Consider the following 26,313-nt stretch of genomic DNA (forward strand, 5'->3'; position numbering starts at 1 on the left):
GGTTTGTGATAAACAGGCACGAGTCACCACGGTGCAGCAGGCCGCAATTTGTAGAGACATAGCGGCAACGTCAAATGACTGCTTGAGGATGGACTCCAGCCGTCTGTCATGTGCATCCTTGAGCGCAGCTCCTCCCTCCACTGGGATGGTAGTGCGCTTGGAGACCGCGCAGACCATGGCAGCAACTCTTGGGCATGCAAGAAGATCTTTGGTTGCCAGGTCCAGGGGGTACAGGGCTGCCAAGGCTCGTCGCCCTTTGAATGTGGACTCCGGAGCATTCCATTCCAAGTCAATCAGCTGCTGTGCTGCTTGTAACAGAGGGAAATGGCGAGAAGTCTGTCAAAGACCCTCCAGCAGGGGGTTCGGTTTAGGTTCCCCCGAAGTCCCTGGGCCCGGGATAGCGAGCTCCATCAGGCATTGAATGACCAGGTCCAGAAGCTCGTCCTTTGTGAAGAAGCGTCTCATGGTTCGGTGAGGCTCTGTCCCCGGGGGGAGCTCCCCCTCTTCTAAGGGTTCGGCTTCCTCCTCAGAGATGTCGGAGTCCCCATAGGTGGGGCTTCTGGGTAGTGGGAGCCTGTGCTGAGGTCTTGAAGGGCCTGGGGCATGAGGGTCCTCCTGTGGAGCATGTGGCTGGTCAGCCTGAGGTTCAGTTTGCATTTGAACAAAGGCGTGAATCCCCTTGAAGAACTCCACCCATGAGATCGATGCTGGGTCAAAACTGAGGGGCACTAGTTCCTTGGGGGTCCCCATCTGTGGGGAGGTCCCCCTGGCTAGGTCTGGGGTACCCTCGGAGATAGAACTCGGCCCTGGGTGGGACTGGGTCTCCCAGGGCCTCTTCGCACTGCATGCACAGGGCGTCGGCCTCCTCGCTTTGTGCAGCTCTGATGTGGCATGCTGGGCAGAGGCCTTGAGCCTTTATCCCTGTTTCTGGAGGTGCCATGGCTGTTGGCGCGTAAACTCTTATGCGCTCCGGTGCGCTTAAGATGAGCGTGTAGTTGTGCGCGCCACTGTGCGTTCAGCCGTAGATATGTGCCCGGCTCTGAACGCGCAACTTATGTGCGCAAGGCTTTATGTGCGTGTAAGTTTATGCGCACAAGTGCTTGAGCGCCTAGCTCGAATTGTGCGCTCTCAAACGGCGAACGGCGCGGCGAATAGGACCAAGATGGCGACGGTGAGCATGAAGGCAATATGGCGACCCCAACGGAGGGTCTCCAAGTGGGTAGACCCTCAGAAATAGCCGGCGCCTGGCCCTGCAAGGGCAGATCAACCCAGTGGCACTGGTCCCGGCCGGTGACCTGTGCTCCTCCTCGATCCTCAGAGACCGGATTCAAGCAGAAGATTTCTACCTTACCTTGTCTTCGGCGCTTCCCGGTTTCGTCCCGGGCGGTCTCTGGCTGCGGGGGGATAGGGCAAATACTTCACCACCGCGCTCAAGGGTGCACCCGCTGCCTCTCAGCCGCACCCAAGGATCGGGGGCTAGGTCCTCGCCGCGATTCGGCCGCCAGACCGAGGCTTACCTCCGAGGGACGACAGAAATCACCTCGGGAATCTCAACTGGGGGAGGAACCCGAAGGTATCACCGCAGGAGAGTGGGGCTTGTCTTCAGGTAGGTTTCTTCTTTAAATTTGGATTTTCTTCTTTGAATTTGGTTCTAACGCTGTGAGAGCGTGCAGATAGTCCCTAACTGCTATGGAGATGGAAAATACTGAAGAGCTGCACTTCCTGCAGGGGTATATGTACTAGGGGCTAATGTCAGATTGAAATCTGATCCATCTCCAACTGGTAACAGGAGTACACTATACCCATTGGTCCTGAGTCCATCTGCTACACGCTAGGAAAATTACATTAAAAAAAAAAAAAATACTCCACACCTTCCAAACAACACCAGTTCACACAAAAATATTCGTGTACACATGCATTCACAAATAGTCAAACATCACGATAAAAATAACCTTAGTTACAAATGGAGTAAATGTAGTCACAGCTGACAAGTACAGAACGTGAGCTGGTGTACAGATACAGAAAGTTTCTGTTCAACTACTGCATTTCCTTACTCTGCTGCAACCAGAACTGAACCCTATCCTGGAGGAATCGTGCACACTTGCGTGGCATTCAAAATTCATATTCACTGAATAAAGAGTCTCTGCTGCCTGTGGGAATCACAGCGTCCTTCATAAACATTTACTGTTCAACAAGCAGCCAAGGATCCCAGATCCAGAAGCAGCAGATGTTACCTCACTCTTTACTTCTGAGCGGTGAAAGACCCTGGGGAATGGGTCTCCGGTGGGGAGAGGCACAGTGATAGCTGCAGTGCTCGTATCTCGTTCCTGAAATGATGGGGAGGGGAAAAAAAAAGAGAGAGAAAGAGACCCTGATGAAAACCAGAAAGATAATTGTTCTACTACACAGCCACGGCCCCGTCTGCTCTCATGCTACTTGCCTACCATGGCTCATTTTAGCACTCATTATATCTTATCACTTAATGGATGGATCTACATCTCTTATTCTAAGAAAAGAAAACAGCTCTTGTTAAGAACATTTTATCCAGGGCTGTGCCTGGGTCCCATGCATCAGCAACTTTTGATAAACTGTCTTCATTCTGAATGTACAGGGCCCCATGGTCTTGTGGGATCCGCTGGCCCCACGCATTCAGATTTCAGAACGAAGGCAGCAAAGAAGACAGCGGGTGCGGATAAGACATGCTGCTCTCCATCTGCCACTGGGAAGGAGCAAGGGGACAAGATTAAACTGGGGAGGAGGGAAGCCTAGAGGAAGGAGTGCGCCAGGGAGCATCATGCCTAGAAAAGGCTGGAAGGGAAGGAGAAAACAGGTACAAGTTGGGAGGGAGAGCCCTAGGCAGGCTGATTTGCCCAAGGTCCCATGCTTTTCTCTCTCACCCAGGGTCTATAAACCTATATCACACAGACTAGTCTGTTTTCTTGTAAATCTGAATAAGACATACAATAATTTTGGAGAAGACAGCAGTGATGTGTCGATCATGACGTTCCAAGACCACCTCAGGGTCATCATCAGTAAAGTGGACATGGTCATTTTTGACCTTTGATTTCTTTGGAGGAGCTGGAGTCAGAACTGGAGGCAGGTCAGGAAAATCTGGGGACGATGATAAAAAAAAAAAGATCTTTAAAATGTTGTTCATCACTCTATGCAACCTTTGTAAGAGCGATTTACAAGTCTGAAATAATACATACATAAATCCAATGCTCCACATTATACTCATAATTGTAAAACTGCTCCCTTAGCTCTTCAAGTAGCTACTGTTCAAAAGAGAAAGGCATTTACCCTGAAAAACAGAATATGAGGACAAGACGATTCTAGATACTAAAAGGGCAGAATAGGTAGAAGAGAGATGTGCTCAGTAGAAGGATGGAATGCGCTATTATCAGGGCTGGCTTTTGGGGTGTGTGACCTGTGCCACCGCACAGGGTGCAATATTCAATAGGATGCTACTGGCCCCTCCCTCCTGCACCTTTACATATGATGTCTGCAAGCAAGTGCCTCAAGAACACTGCAGGAGAAAAGAGGCACCTGTCTGTGGTGCTAGGTGAAGGATCAGCCTGCAGGGAGGAGGAGGAGGTGGTGAGGTGAGTAAAATACGACGATGCTTCTGAGCAGGAAAAGGAAAAGAGAGGGAGAGAGATGCTGGGTACTTGGGCAGGAGGTAAGAGGGCAGGGCAGAGAGAATACCTGTACTGAGTAGAGGGTAAGAGAAGCCTGGGGAGAAGAGAGATGGGTATATTCCTACTGCCGAAGGAGGTGGTGCTGTGCCAGAGCTGCCACCAAGCTAGGCAAGCGCCAAAGGAAAATTGGTTCTTACCTGCTAATTTTCGTTCCTGTAGTACCATGGATCAGTCCAGATCCTGGGTTATTCACCAATCCAGCAGAGGGAGGCAGAGAAACATTTTACTAACTCTGACGTATACCCTTGGGTGCCATCTGCAGTCCATCAGTATTGAACGATATCAAAGCAGAAATGTAACCACTAATATACTAACTAGCTATCTAAATGCTATAACGTACTTCCAACTCACAAATCCTAAATGGAAGCAAAATCCCAAAAAAACCATGGGAATAAACATGAAATATTAAGAAAAGTAGACAGCATGAAAAGCGGTTTATAAACCAAAACAGTGAACGAGCAGACTCTCTGAAAAGATAATTACCATACACAGACATAAGGGCGGGCGTCTGGACTAATACATGGTACTACAGGAACGAAAAATTAGCACGTAAAGAACCAATTTTCCTTTCCACAGCATGGATGCAAACAACAAAAAAACTGGCCGAGGAAATAAACCCAATAAAATATATCAATATCAAGGATACCCAACAAACTAACCCATGGCATAATGAAAAGATACAAGAAGTAAAGAGACAACTAAGGAAAAAACATGGAGAAAAAATAAAACTACCGAAAACCTAACAAAATACAGAAGCACCTAGCATACTATAAACAAATAATTCTCAATACAAAGAAACAGTTCTATAGCTTTAAAATAGAAAAACATGCAAACAACCCAAGAACACTATTTTCCATAGTAAGAAACCTCACCAATGACAGATCCCAGTCTCCACAAGACCTTCCAGAAAATAGATGCAATGAAGCTGCAATTTTTTTTAATGATAAAATTAAAAACCTAAAACAAAAATCCCAAATACAACAAAACAAGTAATTAAAATGAAAGAAAGAGATGTTATGCAATGGTCAACCTTCAACGAGGTATCAGAAATAGAAATCGAAACTATGCTAAAAAAACTTAATCCTGCACCCCATGCGATTGACACAATAACAACTGCAAGACATAAAAAAAATAGCCAATACTGTATCCCAGACACTGGCAAAGATCGTTAATCTATCCTTAGAGGAAGGATCCATGCCAGACACACTAAAAGGAGCTATCGTAAAACCTATTTTTAAAAAGAAAAACAGTGACCCACTAAACCTGAGTAATTACAGACCAGTCTCGAACCTACCCTTAATCGCAAAATTAATAGAAAAAACTGTACAAAAGCAACTAACGGAACACCTTGATAACAATAACATCCTATATCCGTCCCAACATGGCTTTCGAAAACACTATAGCACAGAGACACTTCTGATTGCACTTACAGATAACATTATGAGGGGTTTTGATAACTGTAAACATTACATTCTAGTGATGCTTGACCTGTCAGCAGCATTTGACACTGTAAATCATGACATACACTTGAAGAATGATGGGAATTATTAGAAAGGGAATGGTGAATAAAATGGAAAATGTCATAATGCCTCTGTATTGCTCCAAGGTGAGACCGCACCTTGAATACTGTGTACAATTCTGGTCGCCGCATCTCAAAAAAGATATAATTGCGATAGAGAAGGTACAGAGAAGGGCAACCAAAATAAGGGAAATCGAACAGCTCCCCTATGAGGAAAGACTAAAGAGGTTAGGACTTTTCATCTTGGAGAAGAGACGTCTGAGGGGGGATATGATAGAGGTGTTTAAAATCATGAGAGGTCTAGAACGGGTAGATGTGAATCGGTTATTTACTCTTTCGGATAGTAGAAACACTAGGGGGCACTCCATGAAGTTAGCATGGGGCACATTTAAAACTAATCTGAGAAAGTTCTTTTTTTACTCAACGCACAATTAAACTCTGGAATTTGTTGCCAGAGAATGTGGTTCGTGCAGTTAGTATAGCGTGGTTTAAAAAAGGATTGGATAAGTTCTTGGAGGAGAAGTCCATTACCTGCTATTAAAGTTCACTTAGAGAATAGCCACTGCCATTAGCAATGGTTACATGGAATAGACTTAGTTTTTGGGTACTTGCCAGGTTCTTATGGCCTGGATTGGCCACTGTTGGAAACAGGATGCTGGGCTTGATGGACCCTTGGTCTGACCCAGTATGGCATTTTCTTATGTTCTTATGTTCTTATGCTTTCCTGCGCTACCAGGAAGCTTGAGTTCCTCCCTGGCGGTTGATGTACGCTAGCATGGTCGTATTGTCGGAAAGAATCCGTACCGACTTCCCACATAGGAGAAGTTGAAGAGTGATCAAGGCCAAGCGTACCGCTCTGGTCTCTAACTGATTGATCGACCACCGTGCTTTCTTCAGACCACTGACCTTGAACAGATGTTTTCTGACATACCGCTCCCCAGCCTGAAAAGACTGGCATCGGTGGTGACCACAGTCCATTCTGGAATCTCTAGAGGTACTCCCCGCTGTAGATTTGCTGGCTGTAACCACCAATCCAGGCTAATCAAGCATCTCCGTAAGGGGAAGGGGAAGGTGGTATAGTTCCAAAACCGGATTCCAGCGTGAAAGCAATGAAGACTGAAGTGTTCTCATATGTGCAAAGGCCCAGGGAACCAACTCCAGAGTAGAGGTCATTGAGCTAAGACTGTCAAGTAATCCCGTACACATGGTATAGGAATAGACAGCAAGTTTCGGATTTGCATTTGAAGCTTGAGAAGGCGATGTTCCGGAAGGAACACTTTCCCTTGACGAGTGTCGAACAGTGCACACAAAAACTCCAGAGACTGGGAAGGGACTAGGTGACTCTTGTCCTTGTTGATCACCCAGCCTAGAGACTGCAAAAGGTCGATAACCCTGCTGATCGTAGAGCGACCAAGATTCCAACTTCGCTCGAATTAACCAGTCGACCAGGTACGGATGTACCAACAGGCCCTCCTTCCTGAGCTCTGCGGCCACCACAATCATTACCTTGGTAAATGTTCTGGGAGCTGTGGCTAACCCAAACGGGAGAGCCCTGAATTGATAATGCTGCCCTAGAATGCAAAACCTGAGAAACTTCTAATGATCGGAACGAACGCCAATGTGAAGATAAGCCTCGGTGAGGTCGAGAGACGCTAGAAATTCTCTCCTGTGTACCGAAGCTATGACAGACCGGAGAGTTTCCATTCGAAACTTGGGAATCCGTAGGCAATGGTTGACTCTTTTGAGATCGAGAATGGAATGAAAGGTTCCTTCCTTTTTTGGAACGACGAAGAAAATTGAGTAACAACCCCTCCGATGTTCTGATGTTGGAACTGGAACTATAGCTCCGAGGTCGCTTAAAACGCTGCAGAGAGTCCTTGATTATGCGACTTTTTCTAGGTAAGAACATGGGTGAAATTAGAAACCGGTGGGTGAAGCCGCCGAACAAAATCTAAAGCGTAACCTTGATTTATCACTGAGAGAACCCACTGATCCGACGTCCATCTGGCCCATTCCTCGTAAACAGGGACAGTCTGCCCCCTATAACCGGAACCGGGGAAAGGACCGGCCGTGTCTCATTGGGCAGACTTTGTGCCACCTGAGGCTTGAGAAGTTCCAGGTCTTCCGAAGCGGCGGCCACAAAAGGACTGAGTCCAATTCTGTTGTCTACCCGAAGACTGCTTAGCAGGTGGAGTCAAAGGACAAGAAGAATGAAATCTTCGACTAGACCAAAAACGAGAGCGGTATGAGAAAGAGCTTCGAGGTCTAGGACGATCCTCTGGTAATTTGTGAATCTTATTCTCCCCTAGGGACAAAATTAACTCTTCTAATTCCTTACCAAAGAGCAATTTTCCCTTAAAGGGTAAAGCCCTTAACTGAGCTTTTGAGGATGCGTCTGCAGACCGATTCCTCAACCAGAGGAGTCAGCGAGCCATACTGAAGCAACAATAGAGCGAGCCGAGGTCCTGAGGAGATCACAAAGCATCTGCGCTGTTACGCAATTATAGCCTCCAATCGACCAGCTTGTTGCTACCTCCTCATTAGAGAGGGAAGAATTGTTTTGCAATGCCTGGACCCACCCTAGGCCAGCTCACAAAGCCAAGCTACTACACATGGCTGCCTGTACACCTACAGCAGAAACCTAAAAAATTCACTTGAGCTGAACCTCCAGTTTACGATCCTGTAGGTCTTTAAGAGCCGTAGCTCCCGTCACCGGAATAGTCGTCCTCTTAGTGACAGCTGACACAGCGGCATCCACTTTGGGAAATTTTAAAATTTCCAAAGCCTCCTCAGGTAATGGATACAGCTTTTCCATGGCTCATGCTACCTTAAGACCTAATTCAGGAGTGTCCCACTCCCGGTACAAAAGGTCAGTGAGAGAAAGATGAAAAGGAAAGGATGTCGTCGGACCCCTAAGGCCTAGCAACACTGGGTCGATATTACCCATCTGAGAATCCTTCGCCGGAGCCTCCAGACCCAATTCCAGTAAAATTGCCGGAATTAAAGGACTAAGTTCCTCCCTTCTAAAAAGGCGGACTACTTTGGGATCATCCCCATCCACTATGTGAGGGTCAGAACTACTGCCAAAAGCAGGATCTCCACCGAGATCCCCGTCCGGCAGGGACTTGTCCGGGACAGGCAAAGTCATGTTCAGAATCCTATGAAGTAGAAAAAATAGACTGATCCGGGCCCGAGCGAAGGGGACGCTTCGGAGCTGACCCAGCCCCAAAATAACTTGGTCTCGCCCGTTTGGAGGAGCAGGGCTTTAGACCCTGTCCAGATGAATGTTCCCTGTGTTTTTTATGAAACTTCCTGAACTTATAAGCCTTACGAAGAAAACGAAGAAAATCCCCTGAGAAGGGAGAAGAAGAAGAAGAATTTGAAATCTCCTCCAGGCTCTCATCAGATAAACCTACCCCTGTATCTCGCGGCTTGTCCCCCCCAGGGACCGCCAGCTGTGGCGACAAGGAAGGCGGGTCCGGAGCTCCCTGAATAACTTGCTGTGTCGCCGCCTTCAAAAAAGTTAAAACAGCTTTCGTTCCTGCACTGCAGCGAAACAGGTCCGGGGTAGAGGAGCAGCCGCGCCAAGGTTTTGGAGCCGTGCGAGGCGGCCGAGTCACGTCTTTCGCCGGCAAAATAGACGAGCCTTCCCCCCGGAGAGGCAGGCAGAACAGAGACTCTCTCTGGAGAGACGCGCGTGCATCTCCACAGGCGCAGCAGGCTGCGCCTCGCGGAACTGTGAAGAAAAAATGGCTCGAATTTAAAATAAAATAAACCCCGGCAAAAAACAAATAGGCACGGCACCGCTGAACACCGAAGAGGTAAGTAAACCATAATACAGCTGTCGAAAAACAGAAAGCAAAAGGAAAAAAAATTTTTTTTTTAGCTGACCAAAACGCCGCGGACCCCGGGAGCTGCTCCAAGTAGGGTGAATGAGCTGGGCCCCCCGGTATCACCCCTGCTAGGAGTGGTTGCTGGGTTCAAACCTCCCCAACTCCGGTGGCCTCAGAACCAGGAGGGATAGTCCCTTCAGGACTTCCCAACCTCCCGGGAGGCAGTGAGACGGCTGGTAAGAAAAGATACACTTTTTTTTTTAAAATAACTTAAAAGAACAGCCTCTCACAAAGAGAGATAGAAAGCCTACTAAAAATTAACTCCTAAACTACCTGACTAGAAAACAAAAACTACCAACAGACTGCAGGGTTAGGCACGCCCACCTCTGCTGGGAGACAGAGAAATACTGATGGACTGCAGGTGGCACCCCAGGGTATACGTCAGAGTCAGTAGAATGTTTCTCTGCCTCCTTCTGCTGGATTGGTGACATAACCCAGGGCCTGGACTGATCCAGGTACGTACAGGGAATTTCAGTTTTTGCGCAAGGCTTAGCCTAGAGCTGGTCCTGACTATTATTTACAACAGGGAAAGGACTACTTGAGGGCAGTACAGGCAGTATAGCAAAACATGCTGAGGGGTGCCCTGGAGACAGATACAGCTGCAAGATAAAGGCAGCTAGATGACTAATGGGAGATACAATATAGATTCTAGGATAATGCAGACAGATATTGAATAATGAGCGATGTGCAAGGTGAACTGGCTCAGCAGAGTCAAAATAACTCCGGGTTAAGGCAGAAGGATGCTGAGGGAATGAATGTGCCTACAAGTAAAGCTAGAAACAGAGATTAAGCTATAATCTGTCCATAGACTAAATAAAGAAAATCTGCTTGAAATTACCACCAAGTGTCACCACATCCCTTCTGCCCTGTCTTGGGGATCCCTCTTCATTTCCCCTTGCTGTATCCCCTTTCCTCTTATCTGCCTTCTTTACAATCTGTGCAGCGGCTGATATTCGTGCTGCCAGGAACTGGCCCTGAAACCTCAGCAGATCCTCCTCCGACTCCCCAGGCTTGGGCCTTGACAACATCACTTTCTTCTCTTCCTTATGTTTAAATTTCTGGTATGTTTAAATTTCTGGAAAAAAATAAAGTACTTGAAACATGACAAAAACTTTATGTGCTTCACTAATTAATTCCATGTCTCCACACACCATTATTATGCAAAAAAAAAAAAAAAAGATCCCTGAGCACCTCTGAAACCTTTTTGCTTTTGCCAATTAAAAAGCTTTTTTTTTCCTTAAAGCTGGATACCTAAAAAGCTACAAAAAAAAGCAGTAAAGCTGCACACCTAACTAGATTGCTTTAAATGTTGATTTGCCTTCTATTTGACTTATTTGGTCTTACCTGCAATTCCTTTCTTTGTCCAAGTATATTTTCTAGAATGTTTGTATGAAATGAATTACAGTTACTATTTTAATTTTGTATTGTTGGTTATGGTTACCAACTCTTAAGTGTATGTATTTTTGTACTTATTGTTACTATGTAACATCTGTGAACCACTTTGACTGAGGGCAGAAAGTCAATATATCAGGGGTGGCCAATAAGTTTTCAGGATATCCACAATGAATATGAATGAATATATTAAAAACTGAGGAAGTTCTTGAGAAAAACATTGCAGTATTACCAGAAAAGAGAGAAAAAACACAATGCATGCAGTATTTCAAGATCCATAACCAAAAGAAAAATCTAATTGAGATGGATAACTCTGTCAACAGTGGCACAACTACAAACAGAAAGAGTAAAGTGAATAACAAATCTCAACTAATATCTCATAAGGAGTCCAGGAAAAGCAATAACCTAAAAGAGAGTACCTGGAAGGCTATGACCACAAATGCTCATAGTTTGGGAAATAAAATCCCAGATCTGCAGGCCCTAATGGCTGAGGCAGAATTGGACATTGTTGCTATCACAGAAACATGGTCACAGAATCTCATGAATGGGATACAACAATACCAGGCTACAACTTGTTAAGGAAGGACAGAAAGGATAGGAAAAGGGGGAGGTGTGGCTCTTTATGTCAGAAACAACATCCAAGCATCTGAGCTACAAGGAAGTTGGGGTAAAGAAGAAGCTCTATGGGTCGACCTAAAAAAAAGATGACGGAGTGTCCATTTATATTGGAGTGGTTTACAGGCCTCCAAACCAAAAGGAAGAGCTGGACAGAGATCTGATTGAAGACATCCATAAGATAGGTAGGAAGGGAGAAGTGGTGATCGTGGGTGACTTTAATATGCCAGATGTAGACTGGAAAAATCCCATCTGCAGAAACTAAAAATAGTAGAGCAATAATGGATGCCATGCAAGAATCTTTGTTCAAACAAATGGTGTTGGAACCCACGAGAGAAGGTGCTATACTCGACTTATTGCTCACTAATACAGATGTCGTCTCAGATGTCCAGGTGGGCGCCCACCTCAGCAGCAGTGATCATCAAACGGTATGGTTTCATATCACTAATAGAATAGGGAAAAGAACCACAAAGACCCGAGTTTTACAGTTCAAAAACACAGACTTTGAGGAAATGGGAAAGTACCTGGAGGAAGAACTTAAAGGATGGGAGAACGAGAGAGATGTGGATCAGCAGTGGACAAATCTAAAAGGAGCAATCACCAAGGCAACTGCTCTATATGTTAGAAACATAAAGAAAAGCAAAAGAAAATTGAAACCTATCTGGTTCTCAAAGGAGGTGGCTGACAAAATTAAAGCTAAAAGAACAGCTTTCAAGAAATATAAAGGATCCCAAAGGGAGGAGCACAAAGAAGAATATTTGTATCAACTGAGGGAGACGAAGAAAAACAATCAAGTTGGCAAAAAATCAAGCGGAAGAGAGGATTGCCAAGGAGATAAAAAATGGTGACAAAACATTTTTTCAGATACATCAGCGAAAGAGAAAGGTCCAAAGTGGTATAGTGAAATTGAAAGGTGGTAATGATCAATGTGTGGAGACAGATGAAGAAATGGCAGAAATATTAAACGAATACTTCAGCTCTGTGTTCACTAAAGAAGACCCTGGAGAAGGGACCATCTCTACACAACAAAAAACTGGAGGGAAGTGGAATAGATGAAAATCCTTTTACAGTAGAAAATGTGGTGAGGAAGAGCTAAGAACCTGAAAAAGTGGACAAAGCCATGGGGCCTGATAGGATTCATCCAAGGATATTGAGGGAGCTCAGAGATGTTCTGGCGGGTCCGCTGTGTGACCTGTTCAATAGATCCCTAGAAACGGGAGTGGTGCCGAGAGATTGGAGAAGAGCGGTGGTGGTCCCGCTTCACAAGAGTGGGAACAGGGAGGAGGCTGGCAACTACAGACCGGTTTAGCCTCACTTCGGTGGTGGGAAAAGTAATGGAGTCTCTGCTGAAAGAGAGAATAGTGAACTATCTACAGTCCGGAGAATTGATGGAACCAGAGGGCAACATGGATTCACAGAGGGAAGATCCTGTCAGACAATCTGATCGACTTTTTTGACTGGGGTTGGGTAAACAAGGAATTGGATCAAGGAAGAGCGCTCGATGTCATATACTTGGATTTCAGCAAAGCTTTTGATACGGTTCCGCACAGGAGGACTGGTGAATAAAACGAGAAGCTTAGGAGTGAGTGCCGAGGTGGTGACCCTGGATTGCAAATTGGTTGACGGACAGAAGACAATGTGTGATGGTAAATGGAACCTTCTCTGAAGAGAGAGCGGTTTAAGTGGTGTACCGCAAGGATCGGTGTTGGGACCGGTCCTGTTCAATATCTTTGTGAGTGACATTGGCGGACGGGATTTAGAAGGTAAGGTTTGTCTTTTTGGGATGACACTAAGATCTGCAACAGAGTGGACATGCTGGAAGGAGTAGTGGAGAGAATGAGACGGGATCTAAGGAAACTAGAAGAGTGGTCGAAGATATGGCAGCTGAGATTCAATGCCAAGAAGTGCAAAGTCATGCATATGGGGAGTGGAAATCCGAATGAACTGTATTCGATGGGGGGGGAAAGGCTGATGTGCACGGAGCAGGAGAGGGACCTTGGGGTGATAGTGTCAAATGATATGAAGTCTGCGAAACAATGCGACAAGGCGATAGCAAAAGCCAGAAGAATGCTGGGCTGCATAGAGAGAGGAATATCGAGTAAGAAAGGGAAGTGATTATTCCCTTGTACAGGTCCTTGGTGAGGCCTCACCTGGAGTACTGTGTTCAGTTCTGGAGACCGTATCTACAAAAAGACAAAGACAAGATGGAAGCGGTACAGAGAAGGGCGACCAGGAAGGTGGAGGATCTTCATCGGATGACGTACGAGGAGAGATTGAAGAATCTAAATATGTACACCCTGGAGGAAAGGAGGAGCAGAGGTGATATGATACAGACTTTCAGATACTTGAAAGGTTTTAATGATCCAAAGGCAACCACAAACCTTTACCATAAGAAAAAAATCAGCAGAACCAGGGGGTCACGATTTGAAGCTCCAGGGAGGAAGATTCAGAACCAATGTCAGGAAGTATTTCTTCACGGAGAGGGTGGTGGATGCCTGGAATGCCCTTCCGGAGGAAGTGGTGAAGACCAGAACTGTGAAGGACTTCAAAGGGACGTGGGATAAACACTGTGGATCCATAAAGTCAAGAGGCCGCCAATGAAGAGTAGGTGACTCGCCAGAATGATGGCTACTGCCTGGAGACAATACCCTTATTCAATAAACATACACATGGTTACTGTGACTCCAACATCACTCTAAGCTTCAACAGCAAGAGGAAATGTGGAAAAAAGGATTTGCACTCACAAAGACGGGAGTAGCTGGCTTGTTACGGCGGTTACTACCCCAAACCAAATAACCAAATTACTACCTCCACCTTCCTCTATTCCTGATGCATTTCAACTAGCTTGATCACTCCATTCTTATACTTCACTTTCAATGCATATCCAGCATAGTTCTCTGCTTCAACGGCAGGGAGAAGAAAAACTGTTACTTCACACATCCAGCAGAGCTCTCTGCTTCAACGGCAGGGGAGAAGAAAAAAGGGTTCGCACTCACAAAGCGGGGAGTAGCTGGCTTTGTTACGGCGGTTACTACCCCAAACCAAATGTGCCTGATACTTCACTTTCGATGCATATCCAGCATAGCTCCCTGCTTCAACGGCAGGGGAGAAGATAAACAACCAATAAGGGCTGTATAACATAATCTGGGTTAAAAACAAATGGGCATGGGTGTAGCTTGCTTATTGCGGCGGTTACTGCCCCTACTACCTCTAACTAATCAAGCTAGATATTTCACTTGGATGCAGCTCCATCACCGCTCTCTGCATTAATGGTGGGGGTGCAAGGGAAATAGAACCAAGAGCTAAGAGAAACAGATAAGTATGAGACAAAAAAATGTGTGAAGCTTGCTGGGCAGACTGGATGGGCCATTTGGTCTTCTTCTGCCATCATTTCTATGTTTCTATGTTTCTATGAGATAAATCTGCATATAATGGAGGCAGTGAATGCATATCTACCTCATACATATTCATTGTGGATATCCTGAAAACCTGGCCTATTTGTGGCTCTTGAGGACTGGAGTTGTTCACCCCTGCAAAATATAAACACCAATAAGCAAATACATTTTTTAATTGTCACCCTTGAGCCTACTCTTCAGTTTTTTGGGCTACATTCATATATTACATATAGTATCAGCAATGGGGCTGGTCTTCAGTGCTGTAGGCTCAAGCTCAGTGAGGCTGCACTACTCAGGAGTTAAAAACATAAGAACATGCCATGCTGGGTCAGACCAAGGGTCTATCAAGCCCAGCATCCTGTTTCCAACAGTGGCTAATCCAGAGAATAAGAACCTGGCAAGTACCCAAAAACTAAGTCTATTCCATGTTACTGTTGCTAATAATAGCAGTGGCTATTTTCTAAGTCAACTTAATTAATAGCAGATAACTCCAAGAAGTTATCCAATCCTTTTTTAAACATAGCTACACTAACTGCACTAGCCACATCCTCTGGCAACAAATTCCAGAGTTTAATTGTGCGTTGAGTAAAAAGAACTTTCTCAGATTAGTTTTAATGTGTCACATGCTAACTTCATGGAGTGCCCCCTAGTCTTTCTATTATCCGAAAGAGTAAATAACCGATTCACATCTACCCGTTCTAGACCTCTCATGATTTTAAACACCTCTATCATATCCCCCCTCAGACGTCTCTTCTCCAAGCTGAAAAGTCCTAACCTCTTTAGTCTTTCCTCATAGGGGAGCTGTTCGATTTCCCTTATTTTGGTTGCCCTTCTCTGTACCTTCTCTATCGCAATTATATCTTTTTTGAGATGCGGCGACCAGAATTGTACACAGTATTCAAGGTGCGGTCTCACCTTGGAGCGATACAGAGGCATTATGACATTTTCCATTTTATTCACCATTCCCTTTCTAATAATTCCCATCATTCTGTTTGCTTTTTTGACTGCCGCAGCACACTGAACTGACGATTTCAATGTTATCCACTATGACACCTAGATCTCTTTCTTAGGTGGTAGCACCTAGTATGGAACCTAACATTGTGTAACTATAGCATGGGTTATTTTTCCCTATATGCATCACCTTGCACTTATCCACATTAAATTTCATCTGCCATTTCGATGCCCAATTTTCCAGTCTCACGAGGTCTTCCTGCAATTTATCACAATCTGCTTGTGATTTAACTACTCTGAACACTTTTGTATCATCTGCAAATTTGATTACGTCACTCGTCGTATTGCTTTCCAGATCATTTATAAATATATTGAAAAGTAAGGGTCCCAATACAGATCCCTAAGGCATTCCAGTTGGGGGGACTATGTTTCCGTGCATAATGGGGTGCATCCTGACTTAGGAGAGGTAATTTTCAAAAGGGACTTCTGCACATAAAAGAAAATTATTCCTTACCTGCTAATTTTTGTTCCTGTAGTACCAAGGATCAGTCCAGACAGTGGGGTTATGTTCCCCGACCAGCAGATGGAGTCAGAACAGACTTCGAAGGGTGATGTCATATAGATCAGTGCACCCTCTGCAGGAGCTCAGTATTAAGTATATCAAAGCACAACAGAATACCAAAAGAGCAGTTTGGATCAAGTATAAGTAACCGTAAAAACGGATATTCAAACAACAAATTTAACATGAAAACTCAACTATTCGGCAAAACAGCCAACTTGTAGGGAGCTGTGACCACAGAAGTGAAATGCGAGAAAGACACAGCATGCTGCAAGAGAAAGAGAGCAACCCAAGCAGAGCAGGACCTAAAAAAACCCCATAGCGGTGGGCATCTGGACTGATCCTTGGTACTACAGGTACAAAAATTAGCAGGTAAGGAATAATTTTCTTTTCCCTGTACGTACCAGGATCAGTCCAGACAGTGGGATGTACCCAAGCTTCCCTAAACCGGGTGGGTCCCTGAGAGGCCTGCTCGGAGAACCTGGTCGCCAAAGTGCCCAGAGGCTGTCGACGCCAGATGAAGACGATAATGTCTGGAAAAGGTGTGCAGCGATTTCCAGGTTGCTGCACGACAAATTTCTTGTGAGGAAACCGACCGTACCTCCGCCCAGGAGGCTGCTTGAGAGCGGGTAGAATGAGCTCTGACATCACGAGGCGGAGTCCGTCCCGCTCCGATGTAAGCCGCCACAATGGCGTCCTTTAGCCATCCTGCAATCGTCGCTTTTGAAGCCTGGGAACCCTTCTTCGGGCCCGCCCAGAACACGAACAGATGATCCGAGACCCTAAAGTCATTAGTAGCCTACAGGATTCGAAGCAACGTGCGCTTGACATCCAAGAGACGGAGAGACCGTGGTTCGTCGGATGCAAAAGCTGGCAGCTCGACTGTCTGGTTCAAGTGAAATGCCGATACTACCTTCGGAAGGAAGGAGGGAACGGTGCGGAGGGAGACCCCCGAGTCCGTGAACCGGAGATAGGGCTCTCTGCAGGACAATGCTTGAAGCTCCGAGATGCGCCGGGCGGAGCAGATGGCCACGAGGAATATGGTCTTGAGGGTGAGATCCTTAATAGTTGCCCTCCATATTGGTTCGAAGGGCAGACCTGACAAAGCGTGAAGTACCAAATTGAGGTTCCAGGAGGGGCAGGGATCTCTCAACGGGGGCCGTAAATGTTTAACCCCTTTGAGGAATCGTGCGATGTCCGGCTGAAGCAGGAGAGAAGAGTGATCTATAACCTGTACGAGAGAGCCAAGGGCGGCCACCTGGACCCGAAGCGAATTATATGCGAGGCCCTTGTCCAGTCCGTCCTGGAGAAACTGTAGGATCTGTGGTATAGACGCCTTCGTGGGCCGAATGTCCCGCTTGGAACACCACATCTCGAAGACCTTCCAGACTCGTACGTAAGCTACCGAGGTAGACGTCTTTCGAGCTCGTAGGAGAGTCGAGACTACCGCCTCCGGGTAGCCCTTGCGTCGGAGCCGACGCCGTTCAAAAGCCGGGCCGCAAGACAGAAGGGTTCTGCCCGGTCGAAAAATACAGGACCCTGGTGGAGTAGGCGAGGAAGGTGTCCCAGTCGTAGCGGACCGTCGGTCGCCAGCTGTAGTAGATCTGCAAACCAGGGTCGACAGGGCCATTCTGGAGCCACGAGTATCACTGGCCTCTGGTGACTTTCTATTCTGCAAACAATTTTGCCCACCAGCGGCCATGGAAGAAAAATGTAGAGAAGCAGGTGGGGGGGCCACGGGAGGACCAGAGCATCCACCCCTTCCGCGCAGTGTTCTCTTCTGCGACTGAAGAAGCGTGGGGCTTTGGCGTTGAGAGAGGTGGCCATCAAATCCAGGTGGGGTGACCCCCATCGGCGGACAAGAAGTTGCATCGCTTCGTCGGAGAGTGACCATTCTCCGGGATCTAGCTGTTGTCGACTCAGGTAGTCCGCCTGAACGTTGTCCACCCCCGCGATGTGTGACACCGCGAGACGGGCTAGATGAATCTCCGCCCATTCCATCAGACGCGCCGCCTCTTGCGCTACGTGCCGACTTCTTGTGCCTCCCTGGCGATTGATGTAGGCCACGGTGGTGGCGTTGTCCAAGAGTATCCTTACCTCCCGGTTCTGCACCACCGGAAGGAAATGTAGGAGCGCCAGACGCACCGCTCTGGTTTCCAGGCGATTGATGGGCCACGCTGCCTGTAACTTCGACCACGTCCCCTGCGCGGATCTTCGTTCGCAGATGGCTCCCCAGCCGGAAAGGCTGGCATCAGTGGTGACTACCAACCAATTTGGTATCTCGAGGGAGACACCGCGGGCTAGATGCCTCAGATCCAACCACCACTGTAGACTGTCCCTGGCCGCCTGCGGAAGAGGGAGCACCATCTGATAATCCTGAGAGACAGGCTTCCAACGAGAGAGGAGAGCCGCCTGCAGGGGCCGTAGGTGAGCAAATGCCCAAGGCACGAGGTCGATGGTGGAGGCCATCACGCCCAGGAGCTGAAGATAGTCCCAGGAGGTGGGTTCCGGCAATGCAGAGAACCGCCGTAAGTGTTCCCGCAATGATTGTGCCTTGTCCGGGCGCAAGAAGACCCTGCCCTGACGCATATCTAAGAGCGCTCCCAAGAAGTCCAAGAGTTGGGAGGGTACTAGGGAACTCTTGAAGAGGTTCACAACCCAGCCCAGGGAGCGGAGCAACTGTATCACCCTGGCCACTGACCGCTGTCCGTGGGCAAAGGACTTCCCGCGTATCAGCCAGCCGTCTAGATAGGGGTGAACGAGGATGCCCTCTCTCCTCAGGGCTGCTGCCACTACCACCATGATCTTGGTGAAGGTTCGGGGAGCGGTCGCGAGCCCGAAGGGAAGGGCCCAGAACTGAAAGTCTTGACCCAAGATCTTGAAACGGAGGAACCTCTGGTGGGCCAGCAGGATGGGTATGTGCAGATAAGCTTCCGTCAAATCCAGGGACGCAAGGAACTCTCCCTGATGCACTGCTGCGATGACTGAGCGCAGTGTTTCCATACAAAATCGGAGCACCCGTAAGGACTTGTTGACCTCCTTTAGATCGAGGATGGGCCGGTGGGAGCCGTCCTTTTTGGGAACGACGAAGTAGATGGAATAATGGCCCGAGCCCACCTCGCCGAAGGGGACGGGAGAAATGGCCCCTATCTTCTGCAGCCGATCCAGAGTTTGCTGTACCGCTCTCTTCTTGAGGTCCAACCCACAGGGGGAAAAGAGGAACCTGTCCCTCGGGGGGCGGACAAACTCCAAGGTGTAGCCGTTCTTTAGAGTATCCAGGACCCACTGGTCTGAGGTGATTCAAACCCACTCCCCATAGAAATGCGAGAGTCGACCCCCGATCCTGGGGGCGGAGGAGTGGGCGAGGATGGCATCATTGGGGGGCCTTAGAGGCAGCCCCCTGTCCCGGCCCGTCACGCGCGGGCCTGCGCCCGCGAAAGGACCGGGGCCATGACTGAGACCTGGAGGAAGGTGTTCGCGGTCCTGTCTGTCTGTAATTCCTGTAGCGCCGCTGCGCTCTGGCCCTGGTTCGAGCCGAGGCGAAGGACCGGGAGGCACGCTGCCTGTCCTCAGGACAGCGCTTGTAGCTCTGAGATACGGCGGGCCGAGCATACAGCCAGCAAGAACACCATCTTAAGGGTTAGTAGGCGGAGAGACAGGCCTCGAAGGGGTCTGAAGGAGGGTCCCGCTAGGAATTCCAGAACTAGGTTGAGGTTCCATAGGGGCACTGGCCACTTTAGTGGTGGGCGAATGTGTTTGACCCCTTTCAGGAACCGTGAAACATCTGGGTGCGTGGCAATGCTGTTGCCCTCGCTCCTGTGACCGTAGCATGACAGCGCTGCCACCTGAACCTTGATTGAGTTGAGGGACAGGCCCTTCTTAAGTCCATTCTGTAAAAATTCCAAAATTATGGGAACTTTAGCTGAATGTGGTTTGGTGCTGTGCTCTTCGCTCCAGTCTTCAAAAACTCTCCAGATCCTTATGTACGTTAGCGATGTGGAGAACTTGCGTGCTCGGAGGAGGGTATCTATTACTGTCCCCAAGTATCCCCTCTTTCTCAGTCGTGCCCTCTCAATGGCCCGACCGTAAGAGAGAATTGAGCTGGATCCTTGTGGAAGATGGGGCCTTGTTGTAGTAGGTCCCTGTGTGGGGGCAGGGGTAGAGGATCCCCTGCCAGAAGTCTTCTCATGTCTGCGTACCAGGGTCTTCTTGGCCAGTCCGGGGCCACCAGAACTAGGCCTCTGTGTCGTCGAATCTTGTGAATGATTGCGCCCAGCAGGGGCCATGGGGGAAAGGCGTATAGCAGGGTCCCCGGAGGCCAGGTCTGTACCAGGGCGTCGATCCCTTGTGACTGTGGATCGCACCTGCGACTGAAGTATCTCGGTACTTGGGCGTTGGATCTGTTCACTAGCAGATCCATGTCCGGGGTCCCCCACCGATCCACTATCATCCTGAAGGCTGTGGGAGACAACTTCCATTCTCCCGGGTTTAGGCTTTCTCTGCTGAGGAAGTCTGCTGTGGTGGTGTCCTTCCCGGCGATGTGGACGGCGGAGATGTCCTGGAGATTTGCTTCTGCCCAGGTCATCAGGGGGGCTATTTCTAAGGATACCTGTTGGCTTCTGGTTCCGCCCTGTCGGTTGATGTATGCCACCGTGGTGGCGTTGTCCGACATCACTCTGACCGCTTTGTTTCGAAGTCTGTGGGCAAATCGCAGGCAGGCTAGCCTGACTGCCCATGCCTCCAGTCGGTTGATGTTCCACCCCGACTCGTCTTTGTTCCACCGCCCTTGGGTGGTTAGCTCTTCGCAGTGTGCTCCCCATCCGCTTAGGCTGGCATCTGTGGTGAGCAGGGTCCAGGTTGGGGAGGATATTCTTGATCCCCGGCTCATGTGGTTGGACTGTAGCCACCACCGTAGCTGGGCCCGCACTCTGGTCGGTACAGGTAGATGCACGGTGTAGTTCTGTGATCGTGGACTCCACCGAGATAGGAGTGAGCATTGTAACGGTCTCATGTGAGCTCGCGCCCATGGTACCACTTCCAATGTGGATGCCATTAGGCCGAGGACTTGTAGATAATCCCAAGCTGTGGGCCGGGTGGCGCTAAGCAGGGTCTGGAGTCGGTTCCGCAGCTTTGATCTCCTCGTGGGGGTCAGGCTGACCTTGTCCTCCTTGGTGTCGAATTGGACTCCTAGGTATTCCAGCGACTGCAATGGCTGTAGGGAACTCTTGTTTGTGTTGACTACCCATCCTAGGCTTTCCAGAAGAGTTATGACTCTGTTGGTTGCTCAGTGGCTCTCCTCCGGTGACTTTGCCCTGATCAGCCAATCGTCCAGGTAGGGATGGACAAGGATTCCTTCCTTCCTGAGTGTCACCGCTACCACTACTATTACCTTGGTAAAGGTCCGCGGTGCGGTGGCTAACCCGAAGGGTAGTGCCCGGAACTGGTAGTGTTGATTCAGGACCTTGAAGCGTAAGTAGTGCTGGTGTTCCTGATGAATTGGGATGTGCAAGTAGGCCTCTGACAGATCCAGGGATGTGAGGAACTCTCCTGGCTGTATTGCACGCGTGACTGACCGTAGGGTTTCCATGCGAAATCTTGGGACCTTTAGGTGTCGGTTGACTGACTTGAGATCCAGGACGGGCCTGAAGGTGCCCTCTTTCTTGTGTACGATGAAGTAAATGGAGTAATGTCCAGAATTTGTCTCCCGTGCAGGTACCGGGGTTATGGCCTTTAGGGTCAGGAGTCTGGTCAGAGTAGCCTCCACTGCCGCCCTCTTGAGGGGGTCGTGGCAGGGAGATTCTACGAACTTGTCCAGAGGGGTTCGAAGGAAGTCCAGGTGGTACCCCTCTCGGATGATGGCTAGGACCCACTTGTCTGAAGTTATCTCGACCCATCTGTGGTAGAATAGGGTTAGCCTGCCCCCTATGGCTTCTTCCCTTGGATGGGTCGGCTGATTCTCATTGTGGGGTATGGCTGGGACCTGAACCCGAGCCGGTTCCCCTCTTGCTGTGTCTGTTCCGAAAGGACTGGTTTCTGGCCGGAGGACGAGGTGCTTGGTAGCTATTCCTGTAAGGGTTGAAGTGTTGAGAGCTTCTGCCTCTGGATGGCCTGGGAAAGGGACGCTGGTTTCTCCTAGACTTGTCTTCTGGCAGACGAGGTAATGGAGAGTCGCCCCATTTGTTAGCCAGTTTCTCTAGTTCGCTGCCGAACAGGAGGGATCCCTTGAAGGGCATTCTTGTGAGGCGTGTCTTGGAGGAGGAGTCAGCCGACCAATTTCGAAGCCAGAGTTGTCTCCTGGCTACCACTGAGGAGGACACTCCCCTGGCTGCTGTGCGTACCAGATCGGAGGCAGCGTCGGTAAGGAACGAGAGAGCTGATTCCATTTCTTCTCCCGGGGTGTTGTTCCTGGCTTGAGATAAACAGGAACGCGTCATCACGGTGCAGCAGGCCGCGATTCGTAGGGACATGGCTGCCACCTCAAAGGCTTGTTTCAGTATGGCTTCCAGGCGCCGGTCATGCGCATCCTTGAGGGCCGCCCCTCCCTCCACTGGTATGGTGGTGCGCTTCACAATTGCACAAACTATGGCGTCCACTTTGGGGCACGCTAGTAGCTCCTTAGTTGCTGGGTCCAGTGGGTACATGGTGGATAAGGCTCGACCCCCTTTGAATGAGGCCTCCGGCGCATTCCACTCCAGGTCGATTAGCTGTTTTGCCGCCTGTAGGTGGGGGAAATGGTGGGCCGTCTGACGAAGGCCCTCTAGCAGGGGGTTCATTCTAGGTTCCCCCGGGGTGCCTTGGCCCGGGATAGCAAGTTCCGATAGGCATTGCGATACCAGGTCCGGAAGATCTTCCTTTGCGAAGAAGCATCTCATGGTTCGATGTGGTTCTGTCCCAGAGGGAAGTTCTCCCTCCTCGAGGGGCTCGACTTCTTCTTCAGAGTAATCCGTGTCCCCGTAGGTGGGGCTTCTGGGTGGTGGGAGCCTGTGCCTAGGCCTCGAGGGTCCTGGGGCATGAAGGTCCTCCGGTGCGTATGGGTCCGCCCTGGATTCAGACTGCATCCTGACAAAAGCGTGAATCCCTTTGAATAATTCCACCCAGGAGAGCGATGTAGGTTCAAAGTTGAGGGGCACCAGGTCTCTGGGGTTCCCCATCTGAGGGATGGTCTCACTGGGGCCCGCTAGGTCCGGGGTGTTCCCTGAGGAGCTAGCACTTAATCTTGGCTGAGAGTGGCCCTGGCCTGGAGCTCCGAGGGCCTCCTCACATTGGGCGCATAGGGCATCTGCTTCCTCGCTCTGTGTGGCTCTGAGGTGGCATGCTGAGCAGAGGCCTAGAGCTTCTATGCCTGATTCTGGAGGTGCCGCTTCTGCGGACGCGTGGGCTCTTATGCGGTCCATTGCGTCAGAAAATATATGCGGCAGTGCTCTCCCCGTCGAAAATATGCGCTTTGCAGTGTGCGCGCAGCTTATGCGCGGAGATTCTTAATGTGCGCCTAAGGATGTGTGCCTAAGAATGTGCACCTATAACGCGCGCCCAACTATCGGCGCCTATAATACGCGCCCAATTATCGGCGCCTATAATATGCGCCCAATCCTTGGGTGCCTAGTTTAATTATGCGCCCAACTATATTCGGGCGCCTAAGATGCGCACCCGTTAACTTGTGCACTTAGCTTTATTTGAGCGCTCGATCGGGCGGCGAACAAGGACAAGATGGCGCCGGCGAGCGGACGGGCAAGATGGCGACCTCCCTGGAGGGTCTCCACGTGGGCAGACCCTGCTAATCGTCGATCTTCGGAGACCGGTAAGTAAAAGATGTACGCCTTACCTTGTCTTCGGCGCTTCCCGGTTGCGACCCGGGCGATCTCCGGCTGCGGGGGGAGAGGGTGATTACCTTCACCGCCGCGCTCGAGGAAGTGCGCCCGCCGCCTCTAATCCGCGCCCGAACTCATCTCGCTCGGGGGCTAAGTCCTCGCCGCGAACGGCTCTGGACCGAGGCTGCCTCTATGCCGCTCCCGAGCCCTTCTCACTTGGGGGCTAGGTCCCTGCCACGAATTGGCCACCGGACCGAGGCTCTTACCTCCGAGGAACCACGGAAATCACCTCAGGAAACTCAACTGGGGGAGGGACCCGAGGGTATCAGGAGTGCGGGGCTCGTCTTCAGTAGGATTTTCTTTTCTTTAAAATTTGGAAGAACGTTCAGCGAGCGTGAGATAGCTCCTAACTGCTTTGGAGACGGAAAAATAGTGAGCTTCTGCACTTCCTGCAGGGGTATATGTACTAGTTGCTGACGTCAGATTGAAATCTGATCCGTCTCCAACTGCTAGCTATACCCATTGGTCCTGAATCCATCTGCTACACGCTAGGAAAAAAAACATTTTATGACTAGATAACCCTGTGTAACAGTATTAATTTATATTTTATTTTCCACCCTCACAGAAAACATTACAATAATATTTTCTTTTAAAACGTTATGTACCATTTTATGCTATTGTAGTCTACCTTGAATTAGGTTTCTTCTAAAAGTAAGATTTGTAAAATTTAATTAAAATGCTGCTTGTGATGGCGACAGCATTAGTAGCTAATTTTACACATAGCAAACAATCTCTTTACAGACATTTCCATTCTCATTTGTCAGACTAAGCTAATAATCTACATTATCATCAGTAAATAACAAGTAACATTTTCTTTTGATTTACTGTAGGTGTGCGTTGGGTGGGGGAGGGGAGAGATATTTTTTAGATGAAACCCTGAAGCTCAGATAGGAAATAAAAAGACAGGCTTGCCGGTAACACTGCAGCTCTAACGAAGAGAAATTTAACTGTGAGTAGGTTACATATTTCCGAATTTACATAAATGGCCAAGAAAAAATAAAATCAGCTCAAGTGTTTTAGACAGGACTAGCCTCCTCGTCACCTAAAACAAACCGGAGCTGTGCAACACTAAGCACGTGTAAGCTCTCTGATTAAACTGTGAACAAATCAATATATCAAAAAAACACCACACAGCGCTGCTTATTAAAGTTCACATGCAGCTAGTTACCTGTATTCGGAATTCTCGGGTCTTTTCTGATACTCACAGAGCAGACACGCTTCCGCAAGTCTACCCCTTACTTCCGCCCCGCACTACTAGTAACTCTCACTTCCGCCCCGCACCACTAGTAACTCTCACTTCCGCTCCGCGTAATCCATGTCCATAGCAGGTAGCACCCTAAATTATTGCAGCAGCAAGCCAATCAGAACTACAAACCTTCACAGGAGCAGATGGGCGAACTTTACTAGAGGTTTGCCTGCTCTCCCGGTTTTTGCTTGCCTCCTTGACCTGCCAGGACTCCAGCTTCCTTCCTATTCCCCCTCGGTGGAGCTCCGAGGGAGTGCTTTTGTACTCCATAATCTAACCGGAGTCACCACTTTCTCCCTCCCTGTCCCCCTGTGTAGAGTAGAAAAGTTTTCGCTCCTAAACGGCAGCCCATCTTCCCCTCCTCCGCTCTTGCCCTTCCCAACCCTCCCTGCTTCTGCTGTAGCTCTCTCCAGGGTGCCTTTTTTTCTGCCTTCCCAGACCCAAAGAAGGTAAGAGTCTGAATTTACATTTTTTTTCCCTGCCTTCTGAGGGTAGGTGCGAGCTGCAGGCAGGGCTCAGCCCGGAGAGAGGGACTGCACAGGTCGGGAGTTCGTTGGTTTGCCTCGTTTGTCTAACCTTTTTCTTTTTTTTTGCCTTTGTTTGAGTTCCCTCCCCCAGTGGGTTTCCAGCTCTGCTGCCTGCCCAGGTTTCTTTCTTGCGTCCTTCTTTCCCCTAATTGTTCACGGACCCCTGTGTGCGGGAGTGGCCCTCCCTCCCCCTGATTAGGCTGCAGTAAGCCGTTTTCTTTTTGTCTTTCAGCTTCCCCCCTCCCCCGGACAGCTTGCACAGGGTAAGCAAGCACGGCTGAGGGAAGCAGGTTCAGCTTGTGTGCTTTGTAACACAGGTTTCACAGTCCTGGCTTCTCTAACCCCCCAACAGGCTGCCTTCTAAGCCTTAGTTTGTGTTTTCTCCTCCCCATGTTGGCTTTCCCTAGCATATGCCCTCTTCAGTGCTCCTTTTTTTTCTTCCCTTGACACTTTTTTTTTTGCCTCTCCTCTTCCTTGGTATCTCCCCACCAGCAGGCAACATGCCAAGAAGAGGTCCGACGAGCAAAGCGGAGGGAAGTGATCCTTCGACCTTTCCTCCCATACTTGAGGTACTTAGAACCACAGGGCACCTCCCATCAGCAGTGCCCACCATAACCATAGCAGAGGCAGGGACTCCCACTCCATACTTG

General features: G+C 48.9%; 1 protein-coding gene across 1 annotated transcript in view; it reads right to left on the bottom strand.

Moving 5' to 3' along the window:
• Positions 1-25,444, bottom strand: part of RPAP1 (RNA polymerase II associated protein 1) — a 146,711-nt gene extending 121,267 nt beyond the window's left edge. Inside the window, 4 exon segments of the mRNA XM_029597447.1 lie at positions 2,235-2,327; positions 2,963-3,111; positions 9,949-10,168; positions 25,266-25,444. Coding sequence (XP_029453307.1) covers positions 2,235-2,327; positions 2,963-3,111; positions 9,949-10,168; positions 25,266-25,406 — 603 coding nt within the window. The 5' untranslated portion in view covers positions 25,407-25,444.
• Positions 25,445-26,313: the final 869 nt, after the last annotated feature.

The sequence above is a fragment of the Rhinatrema bivittatum genome, chromosome 4, assembly GCF_901001135.1.
Source record: "Rhinatrema bivittatum chromosome 4, aRhiBiv1.1, whole genome shotgun sequence".
Classification (NCBI taxonomy): domain Eukaryota; kingdom Metazoa; phylum Chordata; class Amphibia; order Gymnophiona; family Rhinatrematidae; genus Rhinatrema; species Rhinatrema bivittatum.